Source organism: Phalangium opilio, unplaced genomic scaffold, assembly GCF_054372755.1.
Source record: "Phalangium opilio isolate 3A_F unplaced genomic scaffold, DU_Popi_V2 ptg000369l_1, whole genome shotgun sequence".
NCBI classification, from domain to species: Eukaryota; Metazoa; Arthropoda; class Arachnida; order Opiliones; family Phalangiidae; genus Phalangium; species Phalangium opilio.
This window is the reverse complement of record NW_028324232.1, coordinates 653,585-667,880: the sequence shown is the minus strand read 5'-3', so window position 1 is coordinate 667,880 and position 14,296 is coordinate 653,585. Positions and strand designations below refer to the sequence as shown.

Genomic DNA, 14,296 nt, shown 5'->3' with positions numbered 1-14,296 from the left:
TTTTATTTAGTAATGACAGCCCTGAACCTTTGCCCGTACTAAACTCAATGGGGGATTAAGACTCGGGTGCCGCTAGTATATAAATAAAGCTCATTTTTCAAAATGATAGGGTCAGTCCGAGAGAGCCAGTTTTCTACATACGTTTATATAACCGAGTATCATTAACACGTGTACGTGCTAAAACTCATCTTCATTTAGCATAAATTCTCAATTTAAAAGTACTTGGCCCGAATAAATAAATAAATGAAGAAAGAGTACTCGAGCTCTTAACTCTCCCATGTGTCAAATTAACTAAATAGTTTTATTTTAAAGATATAGGCTAGTTTCTCTAAACTAAAAGCCCTCTCGCTTAAAGGCCGACTTCCATCGGAAAGAGTTCTAGCGAACTGAAAACCGAGCATCGAGACTAACAATGGAGCGACCGTGCCGATTTTCGAATCCCCGCTGGGTCAGAAGTTGGAAGGGTTCTAGCTAACTGAAAGCCGTGCATTGTGGTTCTAGCGAACTGAAGATACGCAATAGAGAATTTCCTTCAGTGGAAAGCAAAAATTCGAGACGAAATAAATTTAAAATCATTTCTATTGTTCATCTTCAGTTCGCTAGAACCACATTGCATGGCTTTCAGTTAGCGAGAACCCTCCCAACCTTTGCCCCAGCGGGGCTTCGAAAATCGGCACGGTCACTTCATTGTTAGTCTTGATGCTCGGTTTTCAGTTCGCTAGAACCCTTTTCGCTGGAAGTCGGCCTTTAAATTAAAGTGACTCTCTTTAAATAGTAAGTTTCCTATTTAGAATTAAACTCGTAACAAACTCAGGACTTCGCAGTCTTAAATTTGAGTAGATATTGAAAGACAGTGATTATTAATTTAATTAAAAACACTCATCAAATCGTAACTCGAAAACTGTTCCTTATAGGTCAAACAAAATGGATAGAGATAGAAGTTACAAAGAACACTGGACCTTAATTTATGGCTATAGACTTATCAGAAACACCCTGCGTATTTACCCATCTTGGTTCCTAAAATGGTTCGGGTTGTTGCCACCAAATTGGCATAACCCCAACGGAAATTCACTCATAGCAAGCTATAACCAAACTAAACCAAACCACCTGTTACTGTTAGTAGTTCGTAAATTGTAATGCGCTGCTTCGAATATTCGATATCGTTATGGATTGGTACAGGCATTTTTTATATAGATATATCGGTGAGGAGAAAAACCGTGTACATTTTTTTATTATTTATTAGGTAGTGGCACCTTACCTTATCTCCCCATAGTACCTTATATAGTCAGCTGTCATTACGCTATGCCTAAGTAAACATTTGTTTACTTACTTACCATATGCTTTGTGTAATTAATTGTTTCTGTCCTTAACTACTGCAACCTGCACCGGATCTTATTTTTATATAAATTAATTCTGTTTTGGGTAGTTTGAATGAACTCCCTGCAATGTTCATAACTTTAACTTATGTGGACACAAAATCGGTGGTTATAGATGTATAGAGTAGTGGCACTCCATGTTAAATTCTCATATAAAATTATACAGTCAAAGGCAGGACGGTGCCATTACTCAATAGATGTTAGATTTTCGAACTCTTGATTGGCAAACTATAATTACCCTCGCATTTTGGAATGGATGAACATCTTGTAGATATCTATGATTTTAATATGTATGAAGCGTGAGAATTTCAAGATGGCGGAAGCCTTTTATGGGGTTAACGCGTATTTTTTGGGGATCAAGTACAGTTTGACCTTTTCCAATCAATCTATGCCGAATTTCAAAATGCACTTTGGTATGGGGAGAGGGGGGGGGGGTTTACGTTTAAGTTAAGCCTTGGGCAGTGTATTCGAAATAATAGTATGCTTGATATATTATAACAGAAGTAAATAATTGGAAGTATGTACGCGCTACTAAATTTAGTCTATTGTTAAGTGAGAGGCGAACAATTCTTTGACGTAATGAAATATTAAGGACAAATAAATCCCTTGGATAGAGAAGACGATTTGAAAAGTGGGTCAAATCTGACAGAAATGGCCAATTATTCTCTGCTCGAATTGCCATCTTAGTTGTACTTAATTTAAGCAAACGATTCTACTCTCGAGAGACTCCTTCCAAGGTTGCAATTTAATACGCTCATAAATTGTATCTATCCAATATATTACTTGTTACAATTACAACCTCGAGAAAGAAATTTCTTATGACCAATTGTAACGTTTTTTTTATATTGACGGTTCGCCTCAGGGTAGTATTTAAGTGGCTTGGAAAGTTAGCTATATTATAATTGGAATTAGAATGGAATTTGGTGACCTGTAAAGCCACTTAAGAAGTATAGTCCTTGAGAGTTTGCAACAGGTGCCATTAACTATAACTTCGCTTACGAAGTTGTCTTCTTTAAAAATCATAATCTGATTGATGTAACAATATAAGTTTATAATTTATCTATACTCTATAAGTAAGAATTGAATGGTGTTGGTATATGGATAATGTGCGCTAAGGGGGCTAGAGAAATTAACCCCCCTTTAACTTTAACTGCGCACGCGCTTCAGGGGCAGGGTTGCCAGTTATTTGTTATTATCTGCATCTCCTGCATTCATTCATGTTTGGAACTGAATGATAATTACTGAATCTAATTACAGAATTCTACAACAATTAAAGCTTAATTCAATATGTTCATTGTTGTATATTGCACACGTCACAAATGCCTGGCAACACTTGCGAGTATTTGCAAACACTATCTGTACTATTATGGCCCCTAATACCGTGCATCCATGGCGTACATTACTGGCTGTATAGGGAAGATCTATGTAGTATATTTCGTTTGGTTCATTCATGGCTTTTTCAAGTCATCGACCTCATTCATAATTTTACGCTGTTGCTTTTATTCCCCCCGCTTCCATCCCCCCGAAGGTTTTTGGCTAACCAGGAAAATTTTGGCTTAAAACATTTCTATCTACTAACCATTGATTGCCTACCATTTTAATGAATTTTCTATTGATCAATTTGTTAGTTTTTAAAACCATTTGTGAAATGTCTGTCTGTAGTAGTTTTGTGGGATGGTTAATTTCAGGGGCGTTATTAACGATAACTTCGGTTGTTTTAGTTACCGAGAATATTATTTATATAAGCTTAAATTCTTCCATTTGTAGTTTTGTTTGTAATTTGTATAGCGTACGCTATAAGTTCCTACATCCGGTATATACTTCAAATGGCATTCTATATTTCCGCTTGTTGACAAAGGTGTCGGATAACAGCTAGGCGCGTGCGTGTGCCATTCCCGCATTTTTTTATGAATGAAATCACGTGCTTTAATTAGGGGGAGTGGACGGTGGGAGGCACGCGCGAGTTGTAATAATCACGTGCAATATTTTATTTTATTTTTTCATTCATTTATTATTCACGTGCAATTTTTTCAATCATTTATTATTCACGTGCAACTTTTTCAATCATTTATTATTCACGTGCAATTTTTTCAATCATTTATTTAATGTTTCTCGTATCAATTTTTTAAAAATATTCTTAAATAAAATTATTAATTCTAGGACGGAAATTATAATATTATTATTTTTTATTTTTAATCGATTATTTTAATATATATTATAAATGTAGTAATGGCAGTTGCTCCATTTTGAACGTGTTATTGGCAATGACGAATTAAGACCATTGCCTCTTCTCCCCCCCCCCCTTGCCGCATTTTTCTTCTAAATATCCAGCAAAGATCAATGGAAACCGCGTAAAAGATAATTTTGGGACCAAGAATCTGTTTTTCTCAAAAATATTTCCTGGCAATATTTAATCGAGTAATGGCAGAGGATATCTTCCGTTGGTATGATTAATAGCGTGTGGGTGCCGTTAGTATACCTTTTCCCGTTCAATACCCGATCTTCAATTTTAATGAGTGTCTAATATTTGGGAATCACGATCGTGAGAAAGAGCCAGTCACGAAGATGCTCAATGGGGGTCGATTTAGCCCCCTTCCCCTTCCCCCCCAGCTCCATCTCAAATCATTTGACAGACTAATAATATCTAAAGGAAAACTATAGTTCCCATGAAAACATGTCATGTGCCTTTTTATAAAAATCATGTTTTCACATAATGTACTAAAAGAAATTTTAAAAAAATACTTTGAAATAAATATGTGTTTGATCTTTTCCTTTATCAGCTATGGACATTTCAAGGAATTTTCCATAAAAGATTTTAGGATGGGGTTATTTTAATACGTCTAGGCCGGGATATGAAGTTTATATAATATGATTATAGATTTAGCCCCTAAAGGTTGAAAGGTCATTTGATGATTTTAAAAGACGAGGATAACGTTATTCAATTTAATTTTAATTCATATTTTAAATAAATAATAATTTAAGGAGATCACGAATTTATTATATTGAAGAGATCTAGTTTGAAATTATTTTTTTTATTAGTTCAAAGGTCAAGTGTTAGGAGTTTAAAATCACGTGATCTTGTAGACAATTTGGGGATATTCAAAATGGATGCCGGCCGGTTATTCATTGAGATACAAAAATATGTAAAAATAATAATAATAAACGTCTGGGGATCCTAGTAGTATATCAAGGTTATTTAATATGGCGGAAACCGTTGCGATATTTTTGTAAAAAACAAATGTTACATAAAACAATACGATATATTTTTTTTTCTTAATCATTTCACCGTTATAACAATGAGTTACTTCTTGAATAACAAACTCCAGTGTTATCCAATAAGCGAACGCCCTTATCTATACCCCGTCAGCTTGGAACTAAAGTCCGGTTTAGTTCGGAACTCTTCTTTCTCAGGTATAAACACCACGAACTGTTTTTTTTTTTTTTTTTTTTTTTTTTTTGATGAATCTTACCGTAACATTCCTAAAAAGAAAAATAAAAAAGCTCTATAATCCTTTGATTACAGAAAACACGTTTCAAATTGTCCGCCTCGAGGTAACAACGTACATTTTTTTCTTATTATTGAATAATGCTGGTATACTTATAATATAGTCGCCCCGTGGATGCCCAGGGCCTAATGAATGGAGACTTGTGATTTAATGTGTACAGGATCAAGATTGCTAAGCCTAAAATATCTATCAGATACGCACTATTGATGATCGATTGGAAATTTAAACTGAATTACAACCCCCTTCCCCCAACCCCCATTTCTTAGGCATTTTATGAAAAGGTTAACCATTAGGTCTATTCAACTACATTATCGTTTTGCGTTTTGAAAAAAAAAACCATAAGTTAATTTATAAGTGATATGTTAAATGATAAGTATAACACGTTCGTAATGCTACTGAGAGACTTCCAGCAGCTCGAGATAACTAGTTCGATTCAAGGAGAACGACGGTGGTGGTTAATTAATTTTGCAGCTTGGACTTAATTCCATCTAGGTCCTATTTAGTCTATGCATTACTAAGCCCAAATTTGACAGCAGCGCCACCTCACTCACCAGGCCTCCCTCGCTTTACCTCCTCGAATCTATGCCCCCTACCTCACTCACTTCAAAATTACAAGCCTTTCAGTTTGTCTTGACCAGATATTAATTAAACAAACTTATGCTAGGAACATAACATATCACTTATAAACTTATGCAGAAACTGATATGACAAAATTATAAAGTGTATTTTTAATTCAAATGTTTTTATACGTAACATTTTTGGCAAAATGACCGAACATTTTCAAGATGAGTTGACGTTGAAACATGGCCTGTAATTAAGTCTAATTTCCTATGGTATTTGGTGCAAAGTAACCTGGTGCCCCTGAAGAGAGACTTTTTTTTAAGTTAACGCGCGTCAGTGTGAACAAAGTCGAGCGACTATAGCTCTTTTCATAAAATACTTTAACGGTTGGTTAACCAACCTTGCCCCTCTACCAAAAGAAAAGCAACTTCTATATACTACAAATCAAACGCGACTTTTATCTTTTAAAAGAAAATAGTTTCAAAAATGTATTAATTTGAAGTTATTTAATTTATATTTTAATGAAATATGTAAAGGATTTTCTGATAACTTCGACTTTATAAACTTAAAAACTAGAAGATTTGAAAGAAAAAGAAATGGTATTTATTTGGCCAAATTCTTCCTCGTAGTTCAGTTTTGAAAAATATGCAAACGTGCCTGCCTGCCTATAGTTAAATATGTCAAAATTTATTTGAAATTCGCTTCTAAGTTGCAAGCTACATTTCTTTTCTTTTTAAAAAAATATATTTGAAGTTTATTGAATATTATGTGTGTCTATTCCAAAAGGGGGGGAGGGGGGTTTGTAGTACAGGGGGATGCATGGTTCTATGAGAAATCGTCAGTTTTGAGTCTAAAATGTAACCAATATGACCAGCAATTTTGCCCCCTAACACAGGTAGTTATGATCAGTGGAATGTTTTAGGTATGACCCCCTTTATTATCATTGCAGTGTTTTAGTGGTGACCCCTTAATTAATATGTTAAGTTTCTCGCTTAAATTAAAGGGGGTCATCCTTTAAACACCGGCCGCAATGTTCATTTAAAAAAAAAATATGTATATATTTATTTATTTAATTAATTTTCGAAGCGATTCATTTTAGATTTAAAAATAATCACCTTACCTTGACGTTCTACATTATAACCCCTTCACTTCCAAGCACTAAATATACCACCTTAACCTGCAAGTATTATTCGAGGTTACTCAATAAATATTTCCAAATAATAAAAATAAAAAATCAGCAAAATGTTTAATGGTTTTGTTGAAAGCCACTCAATTTTTTTTTTATTTCTCTGATAATTCATTAAGAAATAATAAGATAAGAATCGTTTATAATCGCGGCTGTTGACCTTGAACTTGAAATACCAACGTTTTATCGTGAACTTTGTAGGAAGTTTATGCCGATTATTTTTAAAATATTTTATTTTTTTTATTTTATTTTAAAACCATTATTATTATTTTTCCTGAGATATTTATTATTTGAAATGCCTCGGAACTAATGAATTTTATATTAAAATGTTGTCGTAAGTACGTTGTCACGCATTATGTATTGTAAATTTATTTTTTTCTACTAAAAACAAAAAAAAAAATATGTACATATATATATAGGTATATCTCCTCAAATTTAAATTTTAGTTTTTCTGAATTAATTTTTGTTCATTTAATTTAAATAATGGTGTTGAATTTGTAATGGTACTGGCAAATCGTTGTTTTTGAGTGTAGGGTCGAGTGTAGTCAAAGGCCTGCGAGTGTCGATACTCTAGATTTTGAATTTTACGATGTTTTTTTACGATTTATTTATTTATTATAATAATTTAAATAAAAATAACGTGGAAGGCAACTGATTACGCATTCAAAATGTAGCTAAATCGAGATACGTCTTGTTTCTTGGCCCCCTTAACGACTTCTACGTTCTACCATGCACGATATGGCACTGGTATAATTTTCCAATGGTGGTTTTAGTACAGTAAAGGGCTGGTTTATGCCAGTACTTGTGTTGTGTGTTCCCCGGGTATTCTAATCTATCCAGGATATACATTAGGTAAAGTCGCTCTGATATCTGTACGCAAAATCGGTATATCACGAAATAAAAATAAGATTTCACCGAAAATTACTTTAAAAAGAAAAATAACAAATTCTGTGTAACATTCAAATTTTTGACTGAAATTTTCTTTTTATATACAAGATAAAAAAAATATATAAAAATAAACCGGCCTAGACATTAACCTTATATTAAAGGTAATGTGAAATTTAATATTTAATAATAATAATTCAGGGTTAATTTAAATGTATATTATAATATAATAAGTTAATCTCGAATTCCAAAAAATTTCGAAATTTATATTTTTATTTTTTTCGACTTATTTAATTTTCAAGATCTGGTTGGTTTTATACATTTTACTTTTAAATAAAAATGAATTCATTCACAATCACTTTAAGAAGAGTAGGTATTTGCAACATTCCTTGGGTATTTTACTGTACTGACCTGACCACTTTTCACCGGACTCAAGTTAGAAAAAAAACGAAAAAATATTTTTGGGGGTCTTTGAATTTTTTTTATTTTTTTAAATCTAATCTGTTTTTAATTTGAAGCTACAATTTTTATAATTTCTTGGTTCGTTCGTTAAAGGTCATTCATAAGGTTAGAGCCGTTCGGTTAGGTTTTAGTTACAATGTTTATAAAAGATTTTTACGTAATATTGAAAAGTATCTATTGATACCAATTTAATTTAATCTTATTCCATGCATGCAGCCAGTTTAAAATTAAATTCTCGTACTTAATTAATTTAAGAGGTACCCGCATGACCCTCATATCGAACTTAATAATAATTATAATTATTATTAGACTATAAATAAAATTTTATATAACATCTCTTGGCAGTATATATATGAAAAACCAAAACAAAAGAGATATTCAAGGTTTTTATCAACCAACCAGCATGTTGTAATAGCGAGTTAGTGAGTGAGTGCTTTGACCTTTTATCGAAGTTAGAAATCGCCAACCAAAATGCTTTGACAATGGTGCTGGTGGTGGTCCTCATCAAAATTGTCTAAGTTTATTATTATGTCACAAACGCGCCCGTTAAATGTAATTTCTATTGTTAAGCCTTTGAGGGCTCGTGTATGGCATCGAAACAAACCAAGGCTTAAGGTATTTTCCATACAGGGTGACTTTCCCTTTAAAATTATATTTGCAAGTTAAGGCGGATGAATACTACTAAATGCGAAAGAAAGTAGGACTCGGAACACCGTCCTATCTTTTACCTCAGTTTTGGCCACCATATTGGAAGTCGTCTGCTTAGGCCATACAATTTAGACTATACCAATGTTGACGTCACGTCTCCGTAGCTCCTCCCATTTCACTACCACTGTCTATACAATATCTACTGGAGCGACTAAAAGGTTGTTGAAAAATTGTGGTTGGCCAGAATATCTTCAAGCAAATCGATCTGATAACGTTTTTTTTTTTTTAAAGTACAAGTCACATTTTGTCGTCGAGTTTTGGAAACTTTTTTAATATGAATTTTTTTTATGTATAAAAATTTGTCGGGGTGCATTGATCGTTTTTCTAACTAAATTTCCGGCAATGATTTTTATGTAAATTTTGTCTGTGTAGACCCCAAAAAATTCGTGGATGGTTATTTTGAACGCTTCGTTGAATTGGAGATTCCATTTGAATCGACAGAGAGAGATTTAACCTAACCTTGACTAATGACCTAAACTTGTTTTGTTAGTTAACGTTATCGTTTTAAAAAGGCTGACCCGCCCCCGCCCACCCCGCTTTCACGTGAAATTTCACGTGACTAGACAGTCCAGCTCGAGATATTCGAACCAGACTGAAATGAACAAAGCAAAGCTTTGGATGCAGTCAATATAAGTTTTAACTTTTAAGTACATTGTCGGGTTAACTTAGGGGAGATCCATCCAGATGTGGCTCGGAATTTATACTCTTTATGTCTGTTAAAGTCATTTCAAACTTTGTTTATAAAGAAATTGCGTACTCTCTCAATATTTCAAGGTTTCAAAAATATACATTTTTTTTCCTAACTAAGTATAAACCATTTTATTTTGGTTATGGCTCATTAACAATGTCAATCGTAAGTTTATATACCAAACCCCTCACCCCCCTGGGGGGTTAAATCTGGAACAATGCATCGCGAGGCCTCCTCGTGACGTCATTAACCGCCTGTTAAATTTTGGGGAATGGTTCCTGAATTTTTTGCGATTTTTATAATATATTGAAGTCCCTCTTTCACGATTAAGCTTGATTTTTAATTGTTTATCTATTTATTTCAACAGAATATCGAGGATATGGCCGGTTTGGGCTCCGAAACAGACTGGACGAATTTATTGGACAATCAGCCAATTATATTACACGACCGTATGATGTCAGACGCTGTCCAATCACCCCGTATCCAATCAGAACACAGCTATTCCTTGACAGTCGGTGACGAAATGCCAGATTCACCCTTAGGGTTAATAACACCTAATATTAAATTGGAAGATGCCTACAGCAAGGGTGAGTCAAGAATACTTTTCAATCCTCTTTTAATACTCCTTGCTTTTTTGGCCATTATTGCCTTTATTTATTATTAAAGGGATAGTGAAATGAAAATCAATTTTTATCGATTCTTCCTTTTCACTCTCCCTTTAAGTTTAAATTGATTCTGACCGAGGTAGAGTTTGAAAAATCGTCTGCTATTAAGTCCACCATATTTATTAATATCAGTCCTCGCAATTCAAGCTGTATTTACATCGCGGTTGTTTTTGTATCTTTATTCAAGCCGGGTTACCAAATTCTTAAAAGTAAAAACAGCTTATCCATGCTGATCCAAGTCGTAGATAAACCAATTAGGCAAAGCAAAGCCGCCTTACGTTTTTAGCTGATTTGACTGAAAAACGTTTTTGAGTAAGGTTTTGAAAGGAAACTGTGCGGTGTTTGTGTCCTGACTTAGAATATCTTCGAACAATTATCGTTTGTCGACAAGTCACCTTTTAACAATTTTTGATTTTGAAAAGAGGACCCCAAAAGTTGGGAGAAGAGAGCCATGAACTGTGACCAAATATTTGACTCCCTTTGATAGCTAGCTAGCTGTTTGCGAGAACCAGTTCTCTTAGAAATTTTAACAAACACGTACTTGTACTTGTACTAGTTAAAGTTCTTTTTTTTATCATTTAAAAACATAACTAGTTCCAAAATCAAATCCCCTATTATTTTTTTCAATTCAATTCAATTGGATATGCTATAGCTTGTGTTATAGATTAGAGGCTTGTCTGTCTTGTTAGCGGATTCTTAGCATCGTCTGTTATCTAAAGTAAAACGTACGTGCAAATTTTGGAAATATATACCTAGATTTTGTTTAATATCATTAGAAGGGTATAATAGAAGAAGTGTGACACTCTGTATCCTCTTAATACTTTAGTTATGTAACATGAATCTTCCCAGGCGAGCTGCTCATCAAGCTTAAGATGGGCATCGCATCATCGTGCTAGGATGAATTCTATAAACTGTTTGGTATTTACTAAATCCAAAGCAATCAATCAACCCACAAACCTTGATTGTCTTGACGTGGCTGGGACAAAAACCCACAAGCGCATGCGCCTTGGCAAATAGTTAAGCCTCTAATAGAGTAATGATGAGGGTAGGTTTAGTAACCGTGCTCCAAATGTTAAGGGATGTTGGGAATTACTTCGCTTTCGGTTACACTTCTCTACTAAATTTAGTAGGAAAATTCCCTATATTGTAGCGGGAAAAACATCAACCCATAGATTGTAGTAGGATAATACCATCCCATTGTGGAAAATAACCTAAACCGCAGGCTCAACGCCGTTCGTTCGTGTACACTTGTTGACGCGAATACCAACAACCACTTAAGTATTATGTCACGTATAGCGATGCTCTGTTGATTTTTCTTTGTACCAAAACATGATATTTTTTTGGTTTAGCGGGTTGTTTAAATCTAATAATAATACCTAAAAATGTTAGACAACGTCTGGGAATTAAGCTGCATGGGGAAATGCGTCTTCTGCATGCCTCGATCCTCTTTTGAAGGGGCAGTCAGCTAGTCTGCATGACGAGGACAATTTAGTTATAACAAACAAGGAAAAAACGTTCAGAAATTAATAACGCCATGGAAACTTTTAAAAGACAATAAAACCGTGTTCAATCAATGTGATCAGGAGTGTCACGCGTGCTTCAATAGAGCGGAAAACACATCCCCAAACTCTCATGAGAGAATCGTCTCTTCCAAACAAAAGCTTAGACTGTACAATCATATTTATAAGAAGTTTTCATTTTGTCAAAAATATGACTAAGAAGCTATAGCTTGTTTCGTGCATTTGTTTTTGGCTAAATATAGGGGGGGGGGCAAGTTTCAAATTGAACAAGTTTGGAAGCGCGGCATTGTTCTGTGAAATCAATATACACAGACCTCTATAAGAAATCTTGAAAGTTTATTTACCTAACCTATGATTAGCCAGTGTAATTGAAGTTATTGTTTTCTATTGCTATATTAACTAACGCCGCATCCTGTTGTGTCGCTTTATTCAAATTACGTTTGATGGGAGAGTAATTTGTTGTATTCTTTCTAGTAATTCTTTTAGCTTCAATTTTCCTAGACCTCTTTTGCAATTATTGCTGTTAGGATATGATAGAAATCGTTGCTGTTAAACCATGTACTAAGTACGTGAAATTGCAATAATTAACATGAAACGGAGGCCGACAAAATTAACTTTAACTAAACCATCGCAACTTTCTTTGACATTTAAGATAGTCAATTGTCGCACGACCTTTCGAGTTTCACCCCCGCCGCAGGTATTTTGAATATTTAGGCCACAGACACGCAAATTTCCGGTTTACTATATTGAATAAAAATAATTTAAAAGCAACTTTTAAGTCTAGCGATTTGTTAAGAAAGAGTTTTAAATTATTTCTAGGCCTAGAAGATGTAAACCTTCACCCCCTCCCTTCCCCCAAAACTAAACAACCTTCGTAAATAAACAATAATTATTATTTTTATTTGGTAGTTGAAATCGAATACTCTCCCTCAAGGTGTTTCAAATTATATATCAATTCATTTAATTTAAATTATAATTATTACGGACCTTATTTATTACAAACGATATAAATATAATTCATTGAAATATTATTTTAAAGAAATTGTAAGCTTAAGACCCAAATTCAAAGATGTTCTTTTTATAACGCGTTTCACGACATTCACCTTTAAGTCTGTGAAAGAATTTGAACGCGTAACATTACGCTTATACAGTACACACTGTACGACTTTGTGACTATACGGATTGAGTAATGGCACCTTCCTGCCTTTGACCATGTAACCTTCTATGTGAAGTTAACACGGAATGCCATTACTCTATAGCTGCATCGAAGCTAAGGCGGAACCCCTTTTGTAACAACGCACTGTCTTGAATTCTGGCTCAAAGAAAGCCGGTGTGTGTATGTTATAAGACCATTATGTGACGTCACAGACGTGTACGTTTCTTCTTTGATTTTTTTTAGAAACATCCGCGCTCTATATAACAACAATTCGCGCCATTATCATCAGACGAATTTAGTACCCTACCAAAATTGTAAAAGGTGAAACTAATATATTTGAGTATGTCGTAGTGAACATTACGAGCTAAAAAGAGAGGGTGAAATGGAAAATGGGGGTTTGTGTTTTGACTAAATTGTTTACGTCCGTCAGATATCATGGAATGTTTGGTAAAAGAAAATATTTTTAACAACACAATGTCTGAGAGAAGTTTAAAAAAAATATTTAAGTACTTCAAAAAAATTCGCCTTCGTCTTGGGAATTTAAAAAAAATATATTATGTTAAACGCGGAAGCGACTTGAAACATTTTTATATGAGATCTTGATTTCATTCTGGCTTTCTTTCTCACAAGCAAGGGTGGGGTCCGTTCACTTAATTTATAAATAGAATTTAACCTCCTTAAATTAAATAATACTCTGGAAATTAGATCGAAATGTACCCATTCGAAATTAAAAAAAAAAAATATTGTATTATTTGTTGGTTTAAGTTCAATTAACAAAGGTCAAAATATTTATTAATTTATTTTAATTAATATTATTTATATTATTATTATTATTTAAAATTATCTTATCGTATAGATTAATCAGTAAATATATTTAGGATTTACGCTCGACTTAACTGCAATATTTTTGTTTATTTTTATTTAATAATTATTTCGGGTTTTTTTTAATTTATTTATATCGTCTTACGCGTGAGACGAAGATGTCTGTCCGTCCCTGTTTAATTTTAATATTAACATCTCGTTCTACTCGTTCATTATTTTTAACAACTTTCTAAAAATATACTGCAAACGAAATTTGAACGGGAAAGACGTAGATTTTATTATATTGGTTAGTTAATAAGAGCTATTTGAATTCAGTTGGCTTTAGCTACCAGACGTCTTATAGGCCGCAGACATGGGCGAACCCTCTGCCTCTCCCACTCCCACTCCTCAAAATTTTTTAGCGGGGAACGAGTAGCTCACTCCAACTGATTTTCCATAGTAGGCCTTTCCAGTATACCTCGCTCCTTTCCCAAACAAAACATCATTGTAACTTTTCACTCCTCTCACTGCTCATTTTATCTCGTAGTTTTAATAAACCTCCTCTCATCTCAATTGAGATAAAAATTAAAATGTTTCACTCCTCTCACTTCTCATTTTATCTCGTAGTTTTAATAAACCTCCTCTCATCTCAATTAATATAAAAATTAAAATGTTTCACTCCTCTCACTGCTCATTTTCTCTCGTAGTTTTATTGAACCTCCTCTCATTTCAATTAAGATAAAATTAAAAGTTTTCCACTCCTCTCACTACTCGTTACTAAA

At 33.8% G+C, this 14,296-nt stretch overlaps 1 protein-coding gene across 1 annotated transcript in view; it reads left to right on the top strand.

Annotated features, from left to right (window-relative positions):
• LOC149597178 (uncharacterized) overlaps window positions 1-14,296 on the top strand; it is a 62,794-nt gene that overhangs the window by 17,628 nt on the left and 30,870 nt on the right. Inside the window, exon 2 of the mRNA XM_089861154.1 lies at window positions 9,740-9,959. Within this exon, the coding sequence (XP_089717280.1) occupies window positions 9,740-9,959 (220 nt within the window). The remainder of the gene's footprint in view (window positions 1-9,739; window positions 9,960-14,296) is intronic.